Source organism: Cucurbita moschata, unplaced genomic scaffold, assembly GCF_002738365.1.
Source record: "Cucurbita moschata cultivar Rifu unplaced genomic scaffold, Cmos_1.0 Cmo_Scf00002, whole genome shotgun sequence".
Taxonomy (NCBI): Eukaryota; Viridiplantae; Streptophyta; class Magnoliopsida; order Cucurbitales; family Cucurbitaceae; genus Cucurbita; species Cucurbita moschata.
The window spans coordinates 2521823-2541243 of record NW_019268518.1 but is presented as its reverse complement, the minus strand read 5'-3'; the positions used below and the strand labels follow the sequence as shown (position 1 = coordinate 2541243).

Genomic DNA, 19421 nt, shown 5'->3' with positions numbered 1-19421 from the left:
GTTTAGTGATTGTTTGTATACAAAATTAAAATTTCATAAATTTATCAACTTATAAACTTATAAGTTAATTTGTCTGCTAAGGATGGTTGGGAGAGGAGTCACGTAGGCTATTTAAGGGGTTGATTATTGGTACGAGGCCTTTTGGTGAAACTAAAAGCAAACCCATGAAAATTTATGCTCGACAATATTATATCATTGTGGAGAATCGTGGTTAATAACTTAATATCAAAGTCATACCTTTTAACTTGGTCATGTCAATAAAATACTAAAGTATTAGGACAAATAGTGTACTTTATTTGTGGGTTCTAGAGGAATTGAACTTCTATTAAAGAGAGGTTGTTTGAGAGCTTCATAGGCTTCAGAAGAGGCTTTATGGTGTACGTTATTCGAGGAAGAATTGTTGAAGAATGTTTGAAAAAGAGTTCGAATTGGCTAATCAAAGGGTTGATAGATTTATAAGAAATACAACTAGGCTCCGAAGAAATCAAATAAAGCCACGAGAGTACACAAAACAAGAGAATCCAAAACAAAGTAGTGATGACAATGTCCTGGCATGGTCCAGGTCTCATAAATTGAGTCAAAATTCATAATTTGTCCACGTCATCCATCCACGTCATCGGTACACGTCAAACAAACTATTGTCAATCAAATATGGAAAATTTTGTTTGAGGGATGCGATGGGGCCCACAAATGTCCGATTACGATTTTATTCCGTTTTGTCCCAACAGTGCGTAAATTTAGGAATTAATTAGAAAAAAAAACAAATATACCTATCGAGGCGCCAGCTTAGCAGAATCAGGGGAACGCCCACTGTTTCGTTACGTCACAGTTGTTTGGCAAAGCGACACGTGGCGAATAACTGTAGGTGGGGCTTACCTGGTTTCCTGCCTGTCATTGATGTGTAAAATTGACCGTCACCGCAGTTACGGTTTTTTCTTCTCACGTAATTCGCCCAAACGTATCCGTTTTATTGAAAAACGATAAAATGTAAATTTAATTTGGTAAGTTAATTTATATTATTGATTAAACTTTTTTTTTTCTATTGAAATTAGTGAGTATGGAGGCTTTTACATTTCTTATTAAAAATAATAGGTAAATTAACTGAAATCGACCAAAGGACAAAAAAAAAATCAAATATGGGATAAAAACAGATAGACCTATAAAAAGAGGTCAACCACCCCGAGGTTGTTGAAACTTAACTTATGGATGAATCATAAATAAGTTGTTCATTAGAAAATTGATGGTACATAATGTAAAATATGTAATTATAGAGGTAAGATAGACTTTTGACTTAACTATAATTACAAACTCGTGAAAAATTTATTTGTCTGTAATGATTATATCGATGAATACAACTTATTCTATAGTGCATAATAGTTCGTCTATAATCCTAGAATTGAGTGACCTATAGTTAATGAATAAAAATTAATTTGCAGGCCCATAAGGTCTCATTGCTAATTCATGGAAAGACTAAAATGATCCATTTAGTTTGCTACTTGTTTATGATATGCATTTGTGCACGTTTTCATTTTAATACTATGTTGTGTATGAATTTGAGTTTTGATACTTTTAATATAGAGTGTGAATCGAAGTATAGATGATAGTGAACAAAGTAAAACTAGTTTAAGTAGGTCGAACACATATGGAGTGAGATAGAAGATAAAAAATTAGTGAAATGCTAATGATAAAACTTTCAAACCAGGTTTCTTGTTTAGGAAAGGAATGCTTAGAATAAGTGAAATGCTTAATAATATTTGAACGCGTCTATTAAAGAGAGGTTGGTATACCATTATAAGGAATGATTCGTTCCTTTCTCTCTATCCAATGTGGGATCTCATAATTGTTGACACACTGTCTAGTGTCTGCCATTTGATACCTTTGATAACATTACGAGACTTAATTCAACTATGCTGGATAATATATTTATAAACGGAATCAAAACTAATATCAATCAATTTACCATTTAATTAATAATATATTTATTTTAACAAAGTGAATGATTTTTATAAATTATAATTTTTTATCCATTAAATATAAATTTTAATAAAAATAAAAATATGTTATTTTCAGAAATTTAGTGATTCGAGAACATAAAACATAATTCAACGAACTTATTATTATTTTCATAATTTTAGAAAGTGAAATGGAACTATGGGCTTCGCAAAACAAGGCCCATGAACTACAACCATTATCTGGGGCCCAAAGCCCATTCGATCTCCGTCTGCCGGATGAACGATCAATTGCGTCTCCCAACATTGCTCCCTCTTCCAAATTTCCAGTTTCCTTAACCCCTGTACACTGCTCCTTCCTTCACAATTCTTTAAAATTCTCAAACCCTAATTTATCTGGTACGGTCATACTAAAACCCCATGAAAACCCCATTGACTGGCGTTCTATTCTGTTGCTCTCCTTTTTGAAGCTGTCCCTGCTCGCAAAACCCAGCTATTTTTCTTCCGGGGGTCTCTTAAGGGATTGCATAACCTCTTCCGGCAATGGCTCTCCCTCCCCTTGAGTGTATGTATGTCGTTGAAAGCAATCTTCGCGAATGGAAGTCCGGAAACTCGAGCTTTAGGGTTCCCAACCCTGTCCCTGTGCTTCGCTTCCTTTACGAGCTTTGCTGGACCATGGTTGGTACTCTAATTGATATATGTGTGAATTATATATATTTTATCAACTTATTTTTGGATTTAGATATGTCTGGTAGTTTGTATATGTTGAAGTTGCGTTCTTTAGCAACTATTAAGCGTCTTTTTTTTGGGATTTTAGTGGTGCAATGATTTTTTTATCGATTGATATTTGTTTATGGGATTCTACCGAATTCAGGTTCGAGGTGAATTGCCGTTCCAGAAGTGTAAAACAGCATTGGATTCAGTAGAGTTCACGGACAAAATGTCTGCGGAGGAGTTAGGATCGAGTTTTGCTGATGTCATTACCCAATTGGCCCAAGATGTTAGTATTTTAATTTTATTTATATTTTCGTTAACAAGAAGCTTCATTTTCCATTTATGCTTTGATGAATTTTAGAAGTTTCAATCAGTGTTTTCAAGGCGCACTTGGGCGATTGCCTATGGCGAGGTGCATATCCTGCAGTTAACGTTTCTAAAAATTCTCGCCCTATTTTCTCCTCTAAATAGCTATGTAATATTTTTATGGTTTAAAAATTTAAATCTTTTCTTCTTATGTAATGTCTGTAAATAATGTTTTATAGTATTCTATTAAGTGTGCCTCGTGTCACTCCGGCGACACATTTTTGTGGTCCTTTTCCTTAAGGCGATCTAGAGACTTTGTCGCTCTAGAGTGTGCCTTGCGCTTTGAAATCAGTGGTTTTGATTGTTAATATCTCATTAGTTGAAAGGAGGATTCTCAAGTTCTTATATATATTTGAGGAGAAACCAACTCATATTTTGATTAATAAAATAATACAAAGGATGCCGTAGGACAGGCCAATAGAGGGGATTACACACACACACACACACACACACACACACACACACACACTCATACAAAACTAACAAAAAATATCCCAAACTCTTCAACGAAATACTCAAATCTTGCCTTAATAAAGAAAAAATGAATGACTCTAAATTTGATGAGGAAGCACACCGTCATAAAACATGGTTCAATTATTCTACCCTGCATCTACATAAAATGCACTAGTTTCGTACCATTTGGCTGTTTGTTTTGAAGTTCCCCCATCCTAAACACATAATGTGATAAACAATTGTCATCTTTTGCTTGAGTTTAGAGTTCTCTAGTTGAAAGTTTCTAACTTGCCGAATTATATTTATGCTTCATTTGAATTGTAAATGTTATTCATGTTTCTGATGAATAAAATATATTTGAACATGAGGAGAGTACCATATTTCTCTTTATTGACCTAAATTTACTTAACTTGCAGATCACATTACCCGGAGAGTATCGTGTTCGTCTTTTAAAATTGGTGAGTACATAAAATAAGAGATTATGGTTATTGCCTCATGTTGTTGGATAGTTATGTGGGCTCTTTAATAGTATCCTTGGCTTATTCTTTTTAAAGCTTACGGTTTTGTTTTTTTAATTCAGCCTTTAGAGTTTAATTTTGTTATTAGGCATAATCAAGATTAGTTGGCCATTTTCTTGGCTTGGTTGTTAGTCCTAACAAAATGTAGGTTGTATATATAGCAACCCTTGTTATTATCAAAGGGCAGATCATTGTTTTATAAAAATTCAGTCTTTGGTTTCTACACTAAATTCGTATCAGAGCACACTGCGAATAAGGGACTCTTATGATGGGGAAAGCACTACTACTTCTGGTAAAGAATCATTCAGAATGGAGACCACCATTCCAACCCAAACTTTATCTCCAAGATCAACAATTCAATGTTTGCTGTCAGTTGAAGAATCTATTGGAGGAATACAATGTATGATGGCTACTTTAGCTACTCAATTAGAAAGAATTGAGTTGAAATTTGAGCGACAATAAGTGGGAGAAGAGAGAATTCTTGAACCTCAAGTACAACCATATCAAGATTGTGAATCCTGTTGCAAGCTAGCCGCAGAAGAAAGAATTCAGAATCAGGAAGGGTTTAGAGAAATTATCAATCAGGGTCATCCACCTAGACAGGAAGATACACATCATGATTTTCATTCTTCAAGTGATGAAGAAAAATTCTTACTTTCCCAGCAGCCAGCTTATGAAAATCAATTAATCCAGGGGTATGGATGACTGTAAGATGAAGATAGATTTACCGAGCTTTAATGGAAATTTAGATGTTGGAAAATTTCTTGATTGGATCAAGAATTTCAAAAGCTTTTTTGATTGCATGGAGACTCCAGATGAAAAAAAAGGTCAAGTTTGTAACACTAAAGTGGAGCATTCACTTGGTGGGACGAGCTTGTGGAATAAGAACTTTTAAGACTTGACTACAAATGAGGAAACTTCTCAAAGAAAGCTTTTAACCTTTCGATTATAAACATATTCTTTTTAACCAATATCATCTCTGTAACCAAGGATCTGGAACAGTGGGGTAATACAAACAAGAATTCAATTGTTTAGGTGCTCGACTCAATCTGGCTGAAGGGGAGAAATATCGAAGTGCAAGGTATATATCTGGATTGAAGAAAGAAATTCAAGAAAAGGCTAGAATTGTAACCGTTAGGGTGTTTGACAGAAGCTGTAACCTGAACAGAAAAATTTGAATAACAGTATGAAAAAAGGAGAAAGAAACGAATAACTTGGGAAAGGCTGAACAACACTTGTAAATGCAATTCAAATGAATTCCAAGTTGGCAGTTCATCTAATGACCCAATTTCAAAGGGAAAAGAAGAAAAACAATCACGAATGTCCCAGATTTAAAAGGATCAGATGTTGTGGCTAAGTAAACTCAAAATCAATACACAGGCTTAATTTGGGGAAGTTTTTTCCGTTGTGGACAGCAGGGACATTTGTTTATCACTTGAGAAGATTAGTGGCCGTAATTGATGAAAATGATAAAGTTAATGGATAAGGGGAAGAACGATTGGAAGAAGATGTTGCCCACCTTGAACCTTATAATGGAGAACAGATTTCTATTGTGGTTCTACTCACTCCTAAACTCGAGACACATCCACACAGACATATGCTTATTCCGAACATGATGCACAATCAATGGAAAGTATGTAATGTGATTATTGACAGTGGGAGGGAGTGGGGAGAACTTGTTTCTCAAAAAGCTTGTTAATGCTCTAAATCTTAGAGTGGATCAACATCCAAATCCATATAAGGTAAGTTGGATTTAAATGGGAGGTGAAGTAACAGTGAATTCCATTGCCAAGTACCTCTTTCTATCGGAAATCATTGTAAGGACCAGAGATAATCTGTGATATTTTGGAAATGGATGTTTGTCACATTCTACTAGGAAGGCCATGGCAGTATGATCTCCAGGCGAACGAAGGCAATCCTTATGAATTCTTATGGACGGGAAGGAAAATTGTGTTGCTGCCCTCTACAAACACTAATGAGAAAAAAGGACCCAAAGATGATTCCAAGGCAGTGAAACAACTATTTACTATAGTCAAAGACAAAAACTTTATAACAGAAGAGAACTGTATTGTTTTGCTTTTGTTTTAAAGGGATAACCTCCTTCGACACAGCAATTTGAGACTGTACATGAAGAAATCCAATTGTTGCATACTGACTTTCCTGCTCTTTTAGAAACACCAAGTGAATTGCCTCTACTATGTGACATTCAACATCACATTGACTTCCTGGATTCACTCTTTGGCATTTACCTCATTATAGAATGAGTCTTGAAGAGTACTCAATTTTACATGATCAAATAAATGAGTTGCGGAAAAGGGACATATTAAACCTAGTATGAGTCCATGTCCTGTTCGAGCACTTCCAACACCTAAAAAGAAAAACAAATCATGGAGAATGTGTGTTGCTGGGCTATAACAAGATTAACATAAGGTATCAATTTTCAATCCCATGTTTATCTGATCTTTTGGACCTATTGATGTAGCTCAAATTTCTTTTTCCAAAATAGGCTTAAAATGTGGCTAAATCAAATTTGAATCCAACTAGGAGATGAATGGAAGACTGCTTTCAAAACTAACAAAGGGTTTTTGAATTGGCTTGTTATGCCATTTGGCTTATCAAATGCACGAAGTACCTTTGTGAGGTTGATGATCTAGGTTTTAAAACCATTTTTGAACCATTCTTTCATAGTCTATTTTTATGATATTTAATTTACAGAAAATCAAGTGATGAACATATTTTTCACCTTTGAAAGCTTTTTGAAACACTTCACAAGCATGCACTTTACATCAATCTTAAGAAATGTGACTTCATGACTCCTGAAATTCATTTTTATGCTTTATAGTCCATGAATATGGCATTTCTGTAGATCCTTCTAAGATTCAAGCTATCAATGAAATGGCCTGTACCAAAAACAGTAAAAGACATTCAATGTTTCCTAGGTCTTGCGTCCTCTTATCAAAAAATTTATCCAAAGTTTCAGTTGCACTGAATGTCTAAAAAAGGGTAAGTTTCAGTGGGAATATACCAAACCAATAGTTTTTGTATTCTAAATGCCAAGGGAGGCTATGCACCTGTCTTAGCACTTCCTAATTTTACTCGACCAGTAATTATTGATGCTTCAAGAATTGGGACACGGGCCGTACGTTCTCAAAACTTTCATCCCATTGTATTCTTTAGACAACTTAGTGATTCACGCAAAAAATGGAGAACATACATACAAACAAGAATTATATAACCTAATTCCTGCTCTCAAACAATGGGAATATTATCTCTTGGGAAAAGAGTTTATACTATTCACTGACCATTATTCTTAAAATTTCTACAAACTTAGAAAACAGTCATCCTAACATGCTAGATTGTTGGCGTTCATACAACAATCTGATTTTCTTATTAAGCATGAAGCTGGCCTTAGTCACTGTGCAACCAATGGCCTTAGTAGAAAAGCCACACTCTTAAACCTTACCAAAGGTAGAAATTTTTGCTTTTGACTCTCTGGCATACTTAATGAAAATGATTGGGACTTCCATGAAATTTGGTACATTTGCAGAACACAAGTAAATTGCAACAATATTCATCTTGCTTATGGGTTTTTTATTCAAAGCTGACAGGCTATGTATCCCCCATACTTCTTTAAGAGAACAATTACTTGAGGATGGTCATGCAGGAGGTTTGGGTGGACTCTTTAGTGGCGTTGGGCAGAAAATTTTGTACTTTTTATCTAATCGTTTCTTTTTGGCCTTTGTTAAGAAAAGACGTCTTCGATTTTGTACAAAGATGCGTTATATGTCAATCAGGTTAAGGTCAAGGATAAATATAGGATTGTATACACCTCTCCAGATTCCAACCTCCGTTTGGGGGGGCTTATCTATGGACTTTGTCCTTGGATTGTTTTGTACACAACGGGTATATGATTACGTGCTTGTAGTGGACTGTTTCAGCAAAATGTCACACTTTCTACCTTGTAAAAAGACATCTGATGCTGTGTATGTGGCTAATATTTTCTGTAAGGACGTGGTCTGTCTTTATGAAATACCTAAAAGCATAGTTTTGGATGGGGATGTTAAATTCCTTGGTCACTTTTGGGAAACCTTTTTGAAGACGTTTGATACCACACTCAAATTCACCACTAGCCATCCTAAAATGGATGGACAAATAGAAGTGACAAATCATATGCTTGGAAGCCTAATACAATGCCTATGTGGTGACAAACCTAAACAACAATGGAATCTTGTTCTTGCACAAGCGGAATTTGCCTTCAACAACATGAAGAATCACTCGACAAACTAGTGTTCCTTTGACATTGTTTATACTAAGGCCCTTGGGTAACTTCAGATTTGGCTAATATTCCCATTATTGTTGACTTTAATCAGAAAGCTGGTAATATGGGTGAATGTATTGTGGAACTCTATAAAGAAGTAATGGATCATCTTGTCCATTCTAACTCAAACTGTAAAGTTGCAGCAGATGCACATCGTTGTGCTAAAGAATTCAAGGAGGGAGACTTAGTATGATTTACCTACAGAAGTCGCGGCTTCCTAAAGGAACTTTTAACAAATTCCATCCTAGAAAGCTGGGACCATTTCACATTCTTAAACAATACGGAGAAAATGCTTATCAACTTGAGCTTCGAGATGACTTACAAATCAATCTCATCTTCAATGTGGCTGATATTTTGATTATAATGTTTTTGATTCCTTCATTTTGGCTCCTTAGTGTTGACCATCACTCGAGAATGAGCTTTTTTTTGTGGGGGGTGGGGGCTGGTGGGCAAATGTGATGTAGGCTCTTTAATAATTACCTTGGGTTGTCCTTTTGTAAGCTTATGGCTCTGTTTTAAATTAGCCTTTAGAGGTTGATTTTTGTAATTTGGTTTAATTAAGATTGGTTAGTCATTTTCTTGGCTTTGTTGTTAGTCCTAACAAACTTTAGGTTATATAAATAGAAACCTTGTTAGTATCAAAGGGAAGATCATTGTTCAATCAAAATTTGCTTTGGTTTTTACAACAGATTGTTTTGCTTTTGATTTCTATTTATTAGGTTAAACTGTGAGTTCGCGACGAACTTTTGGAACAACTTTAACAGATGGGCAATCTTTTGAATAACACCCTCTTTGCAATTTTTTGGATAAAGTTTAGTAGCTGTTATCTAAAAAAATAAAGCCAGAACCCTTGTGATGAATCGAATCTGGAAGAAAAGAAATTGGACAACCTTCATTGATAGCCAGGGGGGTTTTGTAACTATCATGATGTGGTTTTTGTTTCTTTCGAATGGATTACTCTCACAAAACCCTTTTATAATTGTTTTATTCACCTTTTCAAAAATTGAAGTTCTAATCTGTAACCTTCTTTGGTAAGAGGTCCTTATCTCGTTCTGGCTCTGGTTGTAAAAATTAATTTCAAATAATGCAACGATACTTTCAATATTTATATAGTATTGGATTTCTTAGTAGAGAAAAAGGAATTTGAAAACTTGATCTCTCTATTTTTCCACCAAATTCTGTAATGGTCTTTAATGCTATTTCATTGCATATCCTCTTGACGTATTACATTTGGACAATTATCATCTGATCTATGTATACATATATTCATCTTTCATTATTTTTGTTGTGGAGAATATGTTATTCTGTTTCTCCTTACCATATATTTCAGGTTAAAAAATTATTATACCTCATTAAACCAATTGAATATTGTATTCTGTTCCTTCTAGGCTAAATGGCTGGTTGAATCTGCATTTGTTCCATTGAGGCTTTTTCAAGAACGGTGTGAGGTGATATTTATGTATAAATTTTTTCTCGGATGGATTTCATTATTTTTCTTACTGTAAATTCTCTACCTAGAGACAGTGTTTCATTCTTGTGATCTACCAAGCATAATGACCATTTGATTTTCATTTGTGGGCCTCAATGATGGTTGCACCATTTGTCTAGTGATTGAAATTCTGAACTGGATTTGCTTGATTTTAGGAAGAATTTTTATGGGAGGCTGAAATGATAAAGATTAAGGCGCAGGAATTGAAAAGCAAAGAGGTGAGTGATAGTTGTGTAATGAGATTCAAACATTCTTATTGATAATGTCAACTGGACTAGGGTGTTGATGTGATATATATTTTTTCTTTTCCATTTTTGTTTAGCAACTGTAACAGTTGATTGTTAAATTTTGAACATGTTCAAATCTTAGGTTCCCATAATATTTGTAGATTTATCAAAAATACTTTTCCATTTATAATGATATTTGGAGAACAGTCGATGGTGTTTTGGATTTATATTTGTAGTATGGAAACAGATTCATATGTTCGAATCATCGTGCTAGGAATGAAACTAATCTACATTTAAAAGTAATGAAATGGAGAAGTTTCTCTATTTTGCTCCATTAAACAAGTTTTTATGCTAATCTACATTTAAAAGTAATGAAATGGAGAAGTTTCTCTATTTTGCTCCATTAAACAAGTTTTTATGCTACCATATGACTTATAAAGCTTCAATTTTAGCATAGAAGCCAAACCTTTAAAGGTGATATGTAAGTATGTACATTTTATTGATTTCAGGTCAGAGTAAATACTCGTCTTCTTTATCAGCAAACAAAGTTTAATCTTCTGCGTGAAGAAAGCGAGGGCTATGCCAAGTTGGTATGATAGTGATTAATTACTTTGTTCTATGTTCTTATGTTTTTCTTCTTAGTTTGTTGCCTTGGTCAATTAGTTTCATGAGCAAACTCTCTTTCTCTCTCTCCACACACATATTTATGTTATACACGCATGTATGTATCAACTTTGTGTTACTTAGGTTTTACTCCATGTAATAACGTTAGATGCCAATTTGAAGGCTTTCTCTCAATGTGGAAGGTGTATGCTTATCCAATAACAAGCGCTTTAAGGAATGAGGCTAGCCAATGGAGGGATTTCCATCTAACAGAATGTGTGGGATGAGGTTTTACCTATTTCCAATATATTAGCTCTTCTTCCTTTGGAGTGGTCTAAATTTCACTGAGAAAAGGGCATAAAAAAGACCCACAAAAGGAAGTCCCATTAAGGAAAGAGACTCCAATCAAGTAAAACAAGACTTAAAGTGTAATTACAAAAAAGTTCCGTCACTGACCCCACTGAGAAACATTAAACCTTGCTAGGGACCATGCTTCAGAAACGTCCCTCAACTTCCCTAAAAGCTCTATTATTTCTCACTCCCTAAAGGCCCAACGACAAAGAACACAACCCAACTTGCCACAAAAATCTCTCATTTTCACACAAAGATTGATGGAAGAGGAACTCCTTGATTATTTACCTACAACATCTTTGTTTAACACATTGATATCAAACTGCCCAAAGAAATAATCCCCAGATGGATTGCGTGAAATTACAACTCCTCAACAAATGATCTAGGCCTTCTTCCGTCTTTCGACAAAGAAAGCAACAAAACAGGCAAAGCAACAAAGACGACCTTTTCACAAGTCTATCAAGAGTGTTAATTCTTTTGGGGATAACCTGCCAAGTGAAAAAAATATTCTTCTTTGGAATTTCTACTTTCTACGTTCAAGAAAAATAGACTTGTTCAACAACCTATGAAAGAAGAACTGCAAGAAAAGCCCTCAGATTGGCCAAGGCTCTGACATAAAAGATCTTTCCTCCCAAGCCTAAGCTAAACCTCTTCCATCAATGAGAGAGGAGTCAGAATATTTGTCATCTCCTTATCGAACAATGCACGACGAAATTCAAACGAAAAAGAGAGCTTAGGAAAAGACAAGGCATCAACCATGAAGCTATTTCTCATAGAAAATAAATGATACAAACAAGGAAACATAAAGCGAAGTGTTCCCCCACCCACTTATCTTCTTAGGAATACGTTTCCTTCCCCCATTGCCAATCGCTGAATGAACTAAGTCAAAAAAGAAGGGATCTCCAAGGCTATTTCTTTCTATGGGTTCCGGTAAGAGCCTTTGATCCCACTTGACTACCACTCAAAAGGATGAGGATTGTGCTTACTCATAATAACTCTTCACCAAGGGGAATTTGTATCGAGAGGGAACCGCAAAAGCCAATTTGCTAATAGTGCTCTGTTATGAACCCTAAGATTTGCAAGACTTAACCCACCAAGACTTGCTTTTCCACCATCTCTCAACTCACTAGGTGCGTTCTTCCCCCCATTTCAACCCCTTCCCAAAGGAAGTCATGCATCAATTTCCCAGTTACCTTACACACCCCACATGGAACACAGAGAATGGAAAAAAGTAAATCAGGATTCCATCCTAAGAACAGACCTAATGAGTCATCCTACCCCACCACCTTCAGAGAAGAAGCTCTGTTTTCAAGAAGGCAATTTTTTTTTTCTCAACTTGTCCACAAACATGATTCTAAAGACCAATCTTTTTGTTTTTCCTCGAGAGTGATCGTGGAAAGCAATCATAAAACATAAAAAATGGAAAAAAGTAAATCAGGATTCCATCCTAAGAACAAACCTAATGAGCCATCCTACCACCACCTTCAGAGAAGAAGCTCCGTTTTCAAGAAACCATTTTTTTTTTCTCAACTTGTCCACAAACATGATTCTAAAAGCCAATCTTTTTGTTTTTCCTCGAGAGTGGTTGTTGAAAGCAATCCAAAAGTTCTTTTGGTCTATGGCTACAACGAACAATTTGGAGTAGTTTTGAAGAGGGGTGATTGGGGAGTTGTCGTCCATGGAAGATGAAACTTAAGAGGCCATAAGGAAAGGGTGGGAGGTTGAGGAGGAAGAAAGAGAGGGGGTAGAGATAGTCCATCTTCTTACTAAAAGGAGAAAATAGGTAGTTTCTTGATGAACTTGTCCGTAAACCTTTTATTTTTTCCGAAGACGTTGGTATGAGGTGACGACACATCTATTTCTATAAAAGTAGGACACAAGCTCGTTGAGGACACTTTTTTACTTACAGAATTGCAGAATATAAATGTATGTAATGCTTGTAGTTGATTAAACACATGTAATTTAGCATAAATACCAAAATACATGACACTGAAACATACAATATTTGAAGTGCTTAAATATATAGAATGATTTGGATGGCTATAGCTAGAGGAAGCATATATGAGGTGACGACACATCTATTTCTATAAAAGTAGGACACAAGCTCGTTGGGGACACTTTTTTACTTACAGAATTGCAGAATATAAATGTATGTAATGCTTGTAGTTGATTAAACACATGTAATTTAGCATAAATATCAAAATACATGACACTGAAACATACAATATTTGAAGTGCTTAAATATTTAGAATGATTTGGATGGCTATAGCTAGAGGAAGCATATATGATCCCACGTTCCTAATATTTTTGGAATGATCAACATCTAAGGATTATACTCTGTTATAAAATCTCTATTTTTCTTCCCTTTTTAGTTTGGGCTTACATGGAAAAGTCCTCAATTTTTTTCTGGAGTTGTGCTCTTGCTCTATCCAAGCTGTATCTGGCCTTGTCCAACTATATCTAAGCCGTGTCCAAAATTAGAGGAAAAAAATTAATATTGGACATTTGTTTAGTGGGCTGGACACATGTCTGAGTGGATCATGTCCAGATGAATTTGTGTTTGACACACATCCAACATGGACACTTGATCCTAAATAGAGTGTCTGAAATGGAGTGTCCATGCTTTCTAGGGATATAGAGGTCCACAAAATATAATAAACCCAACCCTTGAACAACCTTTATCTTCCTGAAAATTGTCCAGAAGACTCCAACACTCAAAACCATCTAAAGCTTGCATGCAAATAGTTACCATCTTTTTTAAATTTACTTTGTTGGGAAAGCGATTGTAACTTCCGTTCATAATATATCTTTTTTTGTTAGGGTTCCATTCATAATAATTGAAATAGCAAAATCATTTTTATAAGAGAGAGAATGTAAATTTCATTTTTCTGGTATGTCGTCATAAGGAGAGTGCTGCATGGGTATAATTTTGCAACAATGGTAGTAATCATCTAGACACCTAATCCCTGCTGCTTTTCCAGTAAACTTTGTGATCTTCATTCAGTTTGGTCAAGTAATCTGATCGAATTATTTTAATTCTTGGACCATTGCTTTAAAGAAAATCCAAAATTTTCTGATCAATAATACTGACTATTGCTGCAATTTGGACACGAGAGCAGTGTAGTATTTTTGGTAGGATGTCCAGGAATGAGCATTGTATTGAGAGAAATAGTGTACTCCTTGACCACTTGATAGAACTCCTATCCTATTTCAAAAATTTTTATATTTAAGTGGTGTCTAATATTTTTACTTCCTATAGTTATACCTCTCTCATTACAAATTGGGAAGGTCTTTTGTAAACACTATGAATTATACATCTTTTTTGTGAATTTCGATCATCTATGAAATTCTCTTATAAAAAAAAAAAAAAAAAAAGTAGGTGGAGTTCCTTTATATTTCTTCGATACAATTGGAGACAGTACTTCTGTCTTCCACATTTTTATTCATGGTTTTGGTTTGCCTATTGAAACAAAGAGAGTGATTCTTTGTAATTTCTTCTTGTGAATTTGTATTTTATCTACTGAGATGCTTGACTTAATCTGTAGGTAACACTTCTTTGCCATGTCACTGACGCTTCAAATAACAATTTGCCGGGTTCAACAATTGGTATTATAAAGGTTGGCAGTGAACTTCCACATCAAGTCTTTTCTCTTTCTCCATCTCTAACGCGCGCACACACACAAGGATATCAAATTTGTTTTAAAACTGTTCCAATTTATTGATCTTTAACCTTTCTGCAGTCATTGATTGGGCATTTTGATTTGGACCCAAACCGTGTGTTTGACATTGTGAGTCATTCGGTTGTTCATTTTTTTGATTTTTGATTTTCTGTTTACCTTCTTCCTTTTATTTGTTATTTTTTTTAAAGAAGTTCACTGTGCTAGTTTTAAAATTATTTTGATGCCTTTCTATCAGGTCTTGGAGTGTTTTGAACTTCAGCCAGAAAATAGTGTTTTTGTGGAGCTAATTCCAATATTTCCCAAGGTAGAGACGCTTAGGAGTTATGACAAGTTGACTTGGATAATCTTGCTCTTGCTGATATATGAGCTCTTAAAGTTTCTCATGATGTTATGATTTTCGGCAGTCTCATGCTTCACAAATCCTTGGGTTCAAATTCCAATATTATCAGCGCATTGAAGTGAACTCGCCAGTGCCAGTTGGGCTTTATAAACTTACAGCTTTACTAGTGAAGGAAAAATTTATTGATCTGGATAGCATGTAAGTGTTTTTTTCTTTAATGCTAGTTTCAGTTTAATACAAACCATTTTGTTTCTTTATGTTTATTTCTGAATCTAGCCTTGCATTTTCTTGTGTCTGTTATTGCTTGAACACGTTGGAAGTGCCCTTGGAAAGCTTTATGGAGAATGTTGTTTCATCGTGAAAACTTAAGGTGGAGTAGATTTGAAATGTCCAGTACTGATTGATTTTGGGCATGTGTTGCAGGGAGTTCATTTTTGGAAAGTCCTGTAATGTCCTGATGCGAATCTTGAAGCAATCCCATAGTGATAATTATACTATTATTGTTGGGGTGGGGGGGCTGATGCTGAGTTAGTTGAAGTGAATCTTTTAGAAATCTAACAGCCTTTTCGTTTTAAATGTCTAATCAGATTACAGTTATGCCTGGGGCTCACGTTTATTCTTTTTGTAGCCTTCGACTGGTATAACAGCCAGTAGTTCCATAGTTACTTCTGTTACACATCAAAAGGTTAGCTAGCTGTAAAAGAAGTTAGGATGAACATATCTCTTAGAATTACAAAAAAGAACCATTGCATCGTATTGTACTGGCGTAAATCTAATGGTGTCATCAACCCATGAACAGGCAGGCCAATGTTATATGGCCTACACTGGGGCCTCAAGATCCCTTAGACGAAGGCCCATGACATGAATAGAGATCAGGACTTGGATTATCACTATTTGGAGCACACTTCAGTCCAATGAGAGGGCCCCCATATATTGATTGCTTCCTTAGTTGGAATTATGTATTCATCGTCATGATAAATGTAGACGTGACAATAGTTGAAACATTATGATGATACATGTTCACTCTTGAAGTGGAGACGTGATGTTGTCTTACGATGCTTTGTTAGCATACATAATATCCTGGGAGGAATGGTATATCAATGTTGGTAATTAAGTTAAAACGAATGTAGATGTAGAAAGCACCCTATTTTAATCGACAGGCAATTTACAGTGGTTATTGATGAAAAAACTACAAGGAAAAGGTACTATTAAATGGATCATGAAGATTAATCAAAGGTGTGACCAATGGAAGAGGTGTAGTAGAATCAAATATGCAAGTGATGCTTATAATGCTTAGAATGGTGAATATGAAAGGAAGGCTTAAGCAAGCCAAGATGTGGTACTAGTTGATTGTTGGCCACCACAATTTTACTAATAAGGATAGCTTGGGTCAAGGTGCGTAAAAGAAGTGTGGAGTCGGCCGTATAGAATATGGGTGACTTTGTGGTTAAGGAGCCAACTGCATGTGTCTGTCCTTTGGGTGTGGGCATTGAGGTACTTTTGATGATAAGGATTATGGTGGAGGATTTTTATGACTATATTTTGAAGGTTGTTAGACACATAGATATAGTATTAGGAAGTCTAAGATGCATTTGGTTAATGATCTAAAAACAAACCTCAATAGAGATTCAGAGAAAAACAAAGTTGTATCTCATGTTTTCAATGTTTTTGGATGTGTTTGGATGTGTTTGGAAATTGGATTCTAAATTGAACAATGGTTCCAAATATGTTCAATAATATATTTTTAAATCATAAAAGTAGTTCTAATTTCAAATTAAATATGATTTATTAATTTAGGAACATGTGTTATGTTATAAATTTTGTATGATTATTATTTTACAATATCAAACCACCATGGGTTGGCTTGGTGGTCAAAAGCGACTACGTAAATAATAATGAAGTGTTAAGAGAGAATGAATTCAAGCTTGGTGGCCACCTAATACTTGGGATTTAAAATGCTATGAGCTACAGCCAAATGTAGTAGGCTCAGGTTGTTGTCCGGCGATAATAGTTGATGTGCACGCAAGCCAGCCTGGATTTTCATGGATATCATAAAAAAATTACAAAGCTATATGATTTTAATATTTTATATTATACATATTTTAATTTAACAAAAATGAAACAAAATTGAATAGATTCCTTGTATTTCCTTTTGCTACTTTTGGAATAAATCCCAAGTATTCTTGTGAAAACAAGTTATTATCCCACCTGACCTCTCATCCACTATTTCTTTATCTTGCTTGTCCTGCATCATCTGGTGTTTTAATCATAAAGTTGTATCTCAATTTTTTTTTTTTTTTTTTTTTTTTGTAAGAAACAATTTTGAATCATATACTTCTCTACTTTTTGTTCATTTAGATTTTTATTTCTGTAGATATGCACATCTACTTCCTAAGGAGGAGGAGGCATTTGAGCATTATGAGTCCTTTTCTTCCAAACGACTTGATGAGGTACTGCGATTGAGTAAATTCTAGTTAGCATATTCGTTACTTTATTCTTTAGTCTATGTCATATAAATTCACTTTGATTAGGACTTTATGACCTAGTTAGTTTTTCTTGCATCTTGGTAGGCTACTTTGTGTACTGAGTTTGTGGCCTCTTTTTATTTGAACCAATTAGATACTTATTTTTGTCACTCTTCTTGGCACAAACCCTTAATGTCTTTTTTGATGATGAGTTGGTCGATGGGGGAGGAGAAGTAAAATTGAATTCTTATTTTCAAGTCAGACATGATAAATCTGAATGTAACTTTGTACGCGGGAAAAAGAAAGATAGAAGTGCCAATTGGTGCTTTCTTCTTGCAATGAATCAGGCGAGCGGAATTTGTTCTTGTTTACATTTGAGGGGTGGGTATTCCTCGTTTCTGGCCAGGTTGTAGTCGTTGTTCCTGCACACATACTTATTTTATAGAAAATAAAATAAAAAATTTTAAATATTTATTTTTATTTTCTCTCATTCTCTTAGCCTCATTTTTTCTCTTTTCAAGTGAAATTGTAAATATATATTTTAATCTTTTCTCATTTTTTTAAAAAGAATTGTTAATGGGGAAAATCCACGTAAAATTAAAAGAGAAATTGCATGGGATGGAGAATGATTTCAGGGGGGAGGGGATCGGTTATGATTTAGGGTAAGGGAACTAGGATGGGGAAGGCATGTCATCCCTATCCCGCTTTGTTAACACTCCTATATACAGATGTATTTTCACATTTTTTATGGAAAATAAGAGGCATTCATTAATGGACTCTTATCTCCCATTCTGTTTGCTATAGTTTCCAATTGCAGCTGCTTGTTGTCCAAAGTTGTGGAGAAGGGGCTGCTTGAAGCTTTTGTTATAAGTAGAGATGACATACATCTAAACCATTTTCAATTCACAATCGAAGGCCTTTTATTTTTCATTCGAAACAAGGAAGAACTTTCTATCCTCTCAACATTATATTTTTTTTTTTTGAACAAGATCAACTTTCATTGGTAGGTGAAAAGATACAAAATCATCAGGGAAACCATCTTGAAAAGGAGAGAAGCAAGAACCCACTGCAAGCCCTAGAAAAAAGGGCCAAAACAACCACCACCAATCCAAAACCGAATGAGAAAGTGTGCCAAACACCTACAAATTAAACCTAACAAAAAAAATAAGTAAATAAGGAGTTCAAAACCAAACACCCAAAGAAAATGTAACGTAGCTAAGATTATCTTGTCCTCTCATAATCCAAAACTAAAAGTTGGTCGCTATGTTGATGAAAACAACTTGGATAATTTGATAGATCAAATGAATCCAATGGATCCTCTTCAAGATTAAAAGGACTGGGATAATCGCTGCATATAGCCATCTTCAAGTCGCAAGCCCAAAGAATTGTCAATAAAAAGCTTATCTTCAATTTGGAAACAATAAAATTATCAATTAAAACTTTTATCTTCAATCTCATTGAATATAGAAATTAACCATCCCCAAAGAAATCTTCAAACTAGGCACCTTTGTGGATTTTGAACCAATTTTTGAAGCTTCCCTTACAGACTTCACGAAGCCTTAGTGTTAATGAGTTGAAAATTGTTTTATTGATGTCTATGTTTTGTCTTATTCCCAAAAAAAGGGACATATTCTTCATTTCATCCAATCCTTGAGAATATTTCTTTGAAAATTGTTTTATTCAAGTCTATGTTTTGAAGTCTAAGTTGTTTCTGTTGAAGATTTGTCGGATATTAATAATTCTCTCTCATTAAGTTGTTGACATTTATTTTGTTGATTCCTCTCTCATCATGTATTTTGTAATTAAATAGTTTTTTTCCACCAGTCTCTCTTGTCAAGCCGTTGGTTTGTCAAAATTTATTTGAATTTCAAATGGTTTCTTGGAAGAAGCCTTTTTTTTTTTTTTTTTTTTTTTTTTTTTTTTTTTTTTTTTTTTTTTTTTTTTTTTT

General features: G+C 34.7%; 1 protein-coding gene across 4 annotated transcripts in view; it reads left to right on the top strand.

The window, feature by feature from the left end:
• Positions 1 to 2256: 2256 nt before the first annotated feature.
• Positions 2257 to 19421, top strand: part of LOC111459846 (THO complex subunit 2-like) — a 36673-nt gene continuing 19508 nt past the window's right edge. For 2 of the 4 annotated variants that reach the window (XM_023102939.1, XM_023102931.1), the window contains exons 1-11: positions 2258 to 2627; positions 2824 to 2949; positions 3899 to 3940; positions 9707 to 9766; positions 9963 to 10025; positions 10544 to 10624; positions 14534 to 14605; positions 14729 to 14776; positions 14904 to 14972; positions 15073 to 15206; positions 17383 to 17458. In XM_023102939.1, coding sequence (XP_022958707.1) covers positions 2493 to 2627; positions 2824 to 2949; positions 3899 to 3940; positions 9707 to 9766; positions 9963 to 10025; positions 10544 to 10624; positions 14534 to 14605; positions 14729 to 14776; positions 14904 to 14972; positions 15073 to 15206; positions 17383 to 17458 — 906 coding nt within the window. In that variant the 5' untranslated portion in view covers positions 2258 to 2492. Of the gene's footprint in view, positions 2628 to 2823; positions 2950 to 3898; positions 3941 to 4240; positions 6431 to 9706; positions 9767 to 9962; positions 10026 to 10543; positions 10625 to 14533; positions 14606 to 14728; positions 14777 to 14903; positions 14973 to 15072; positions 15207 to 17382; positions 17459 to 19421 lie in introns of those variants that run through there. The other 2 variants (XR_002713343.1, XM_023102951.1) reach the window with 2 other exon arrangements.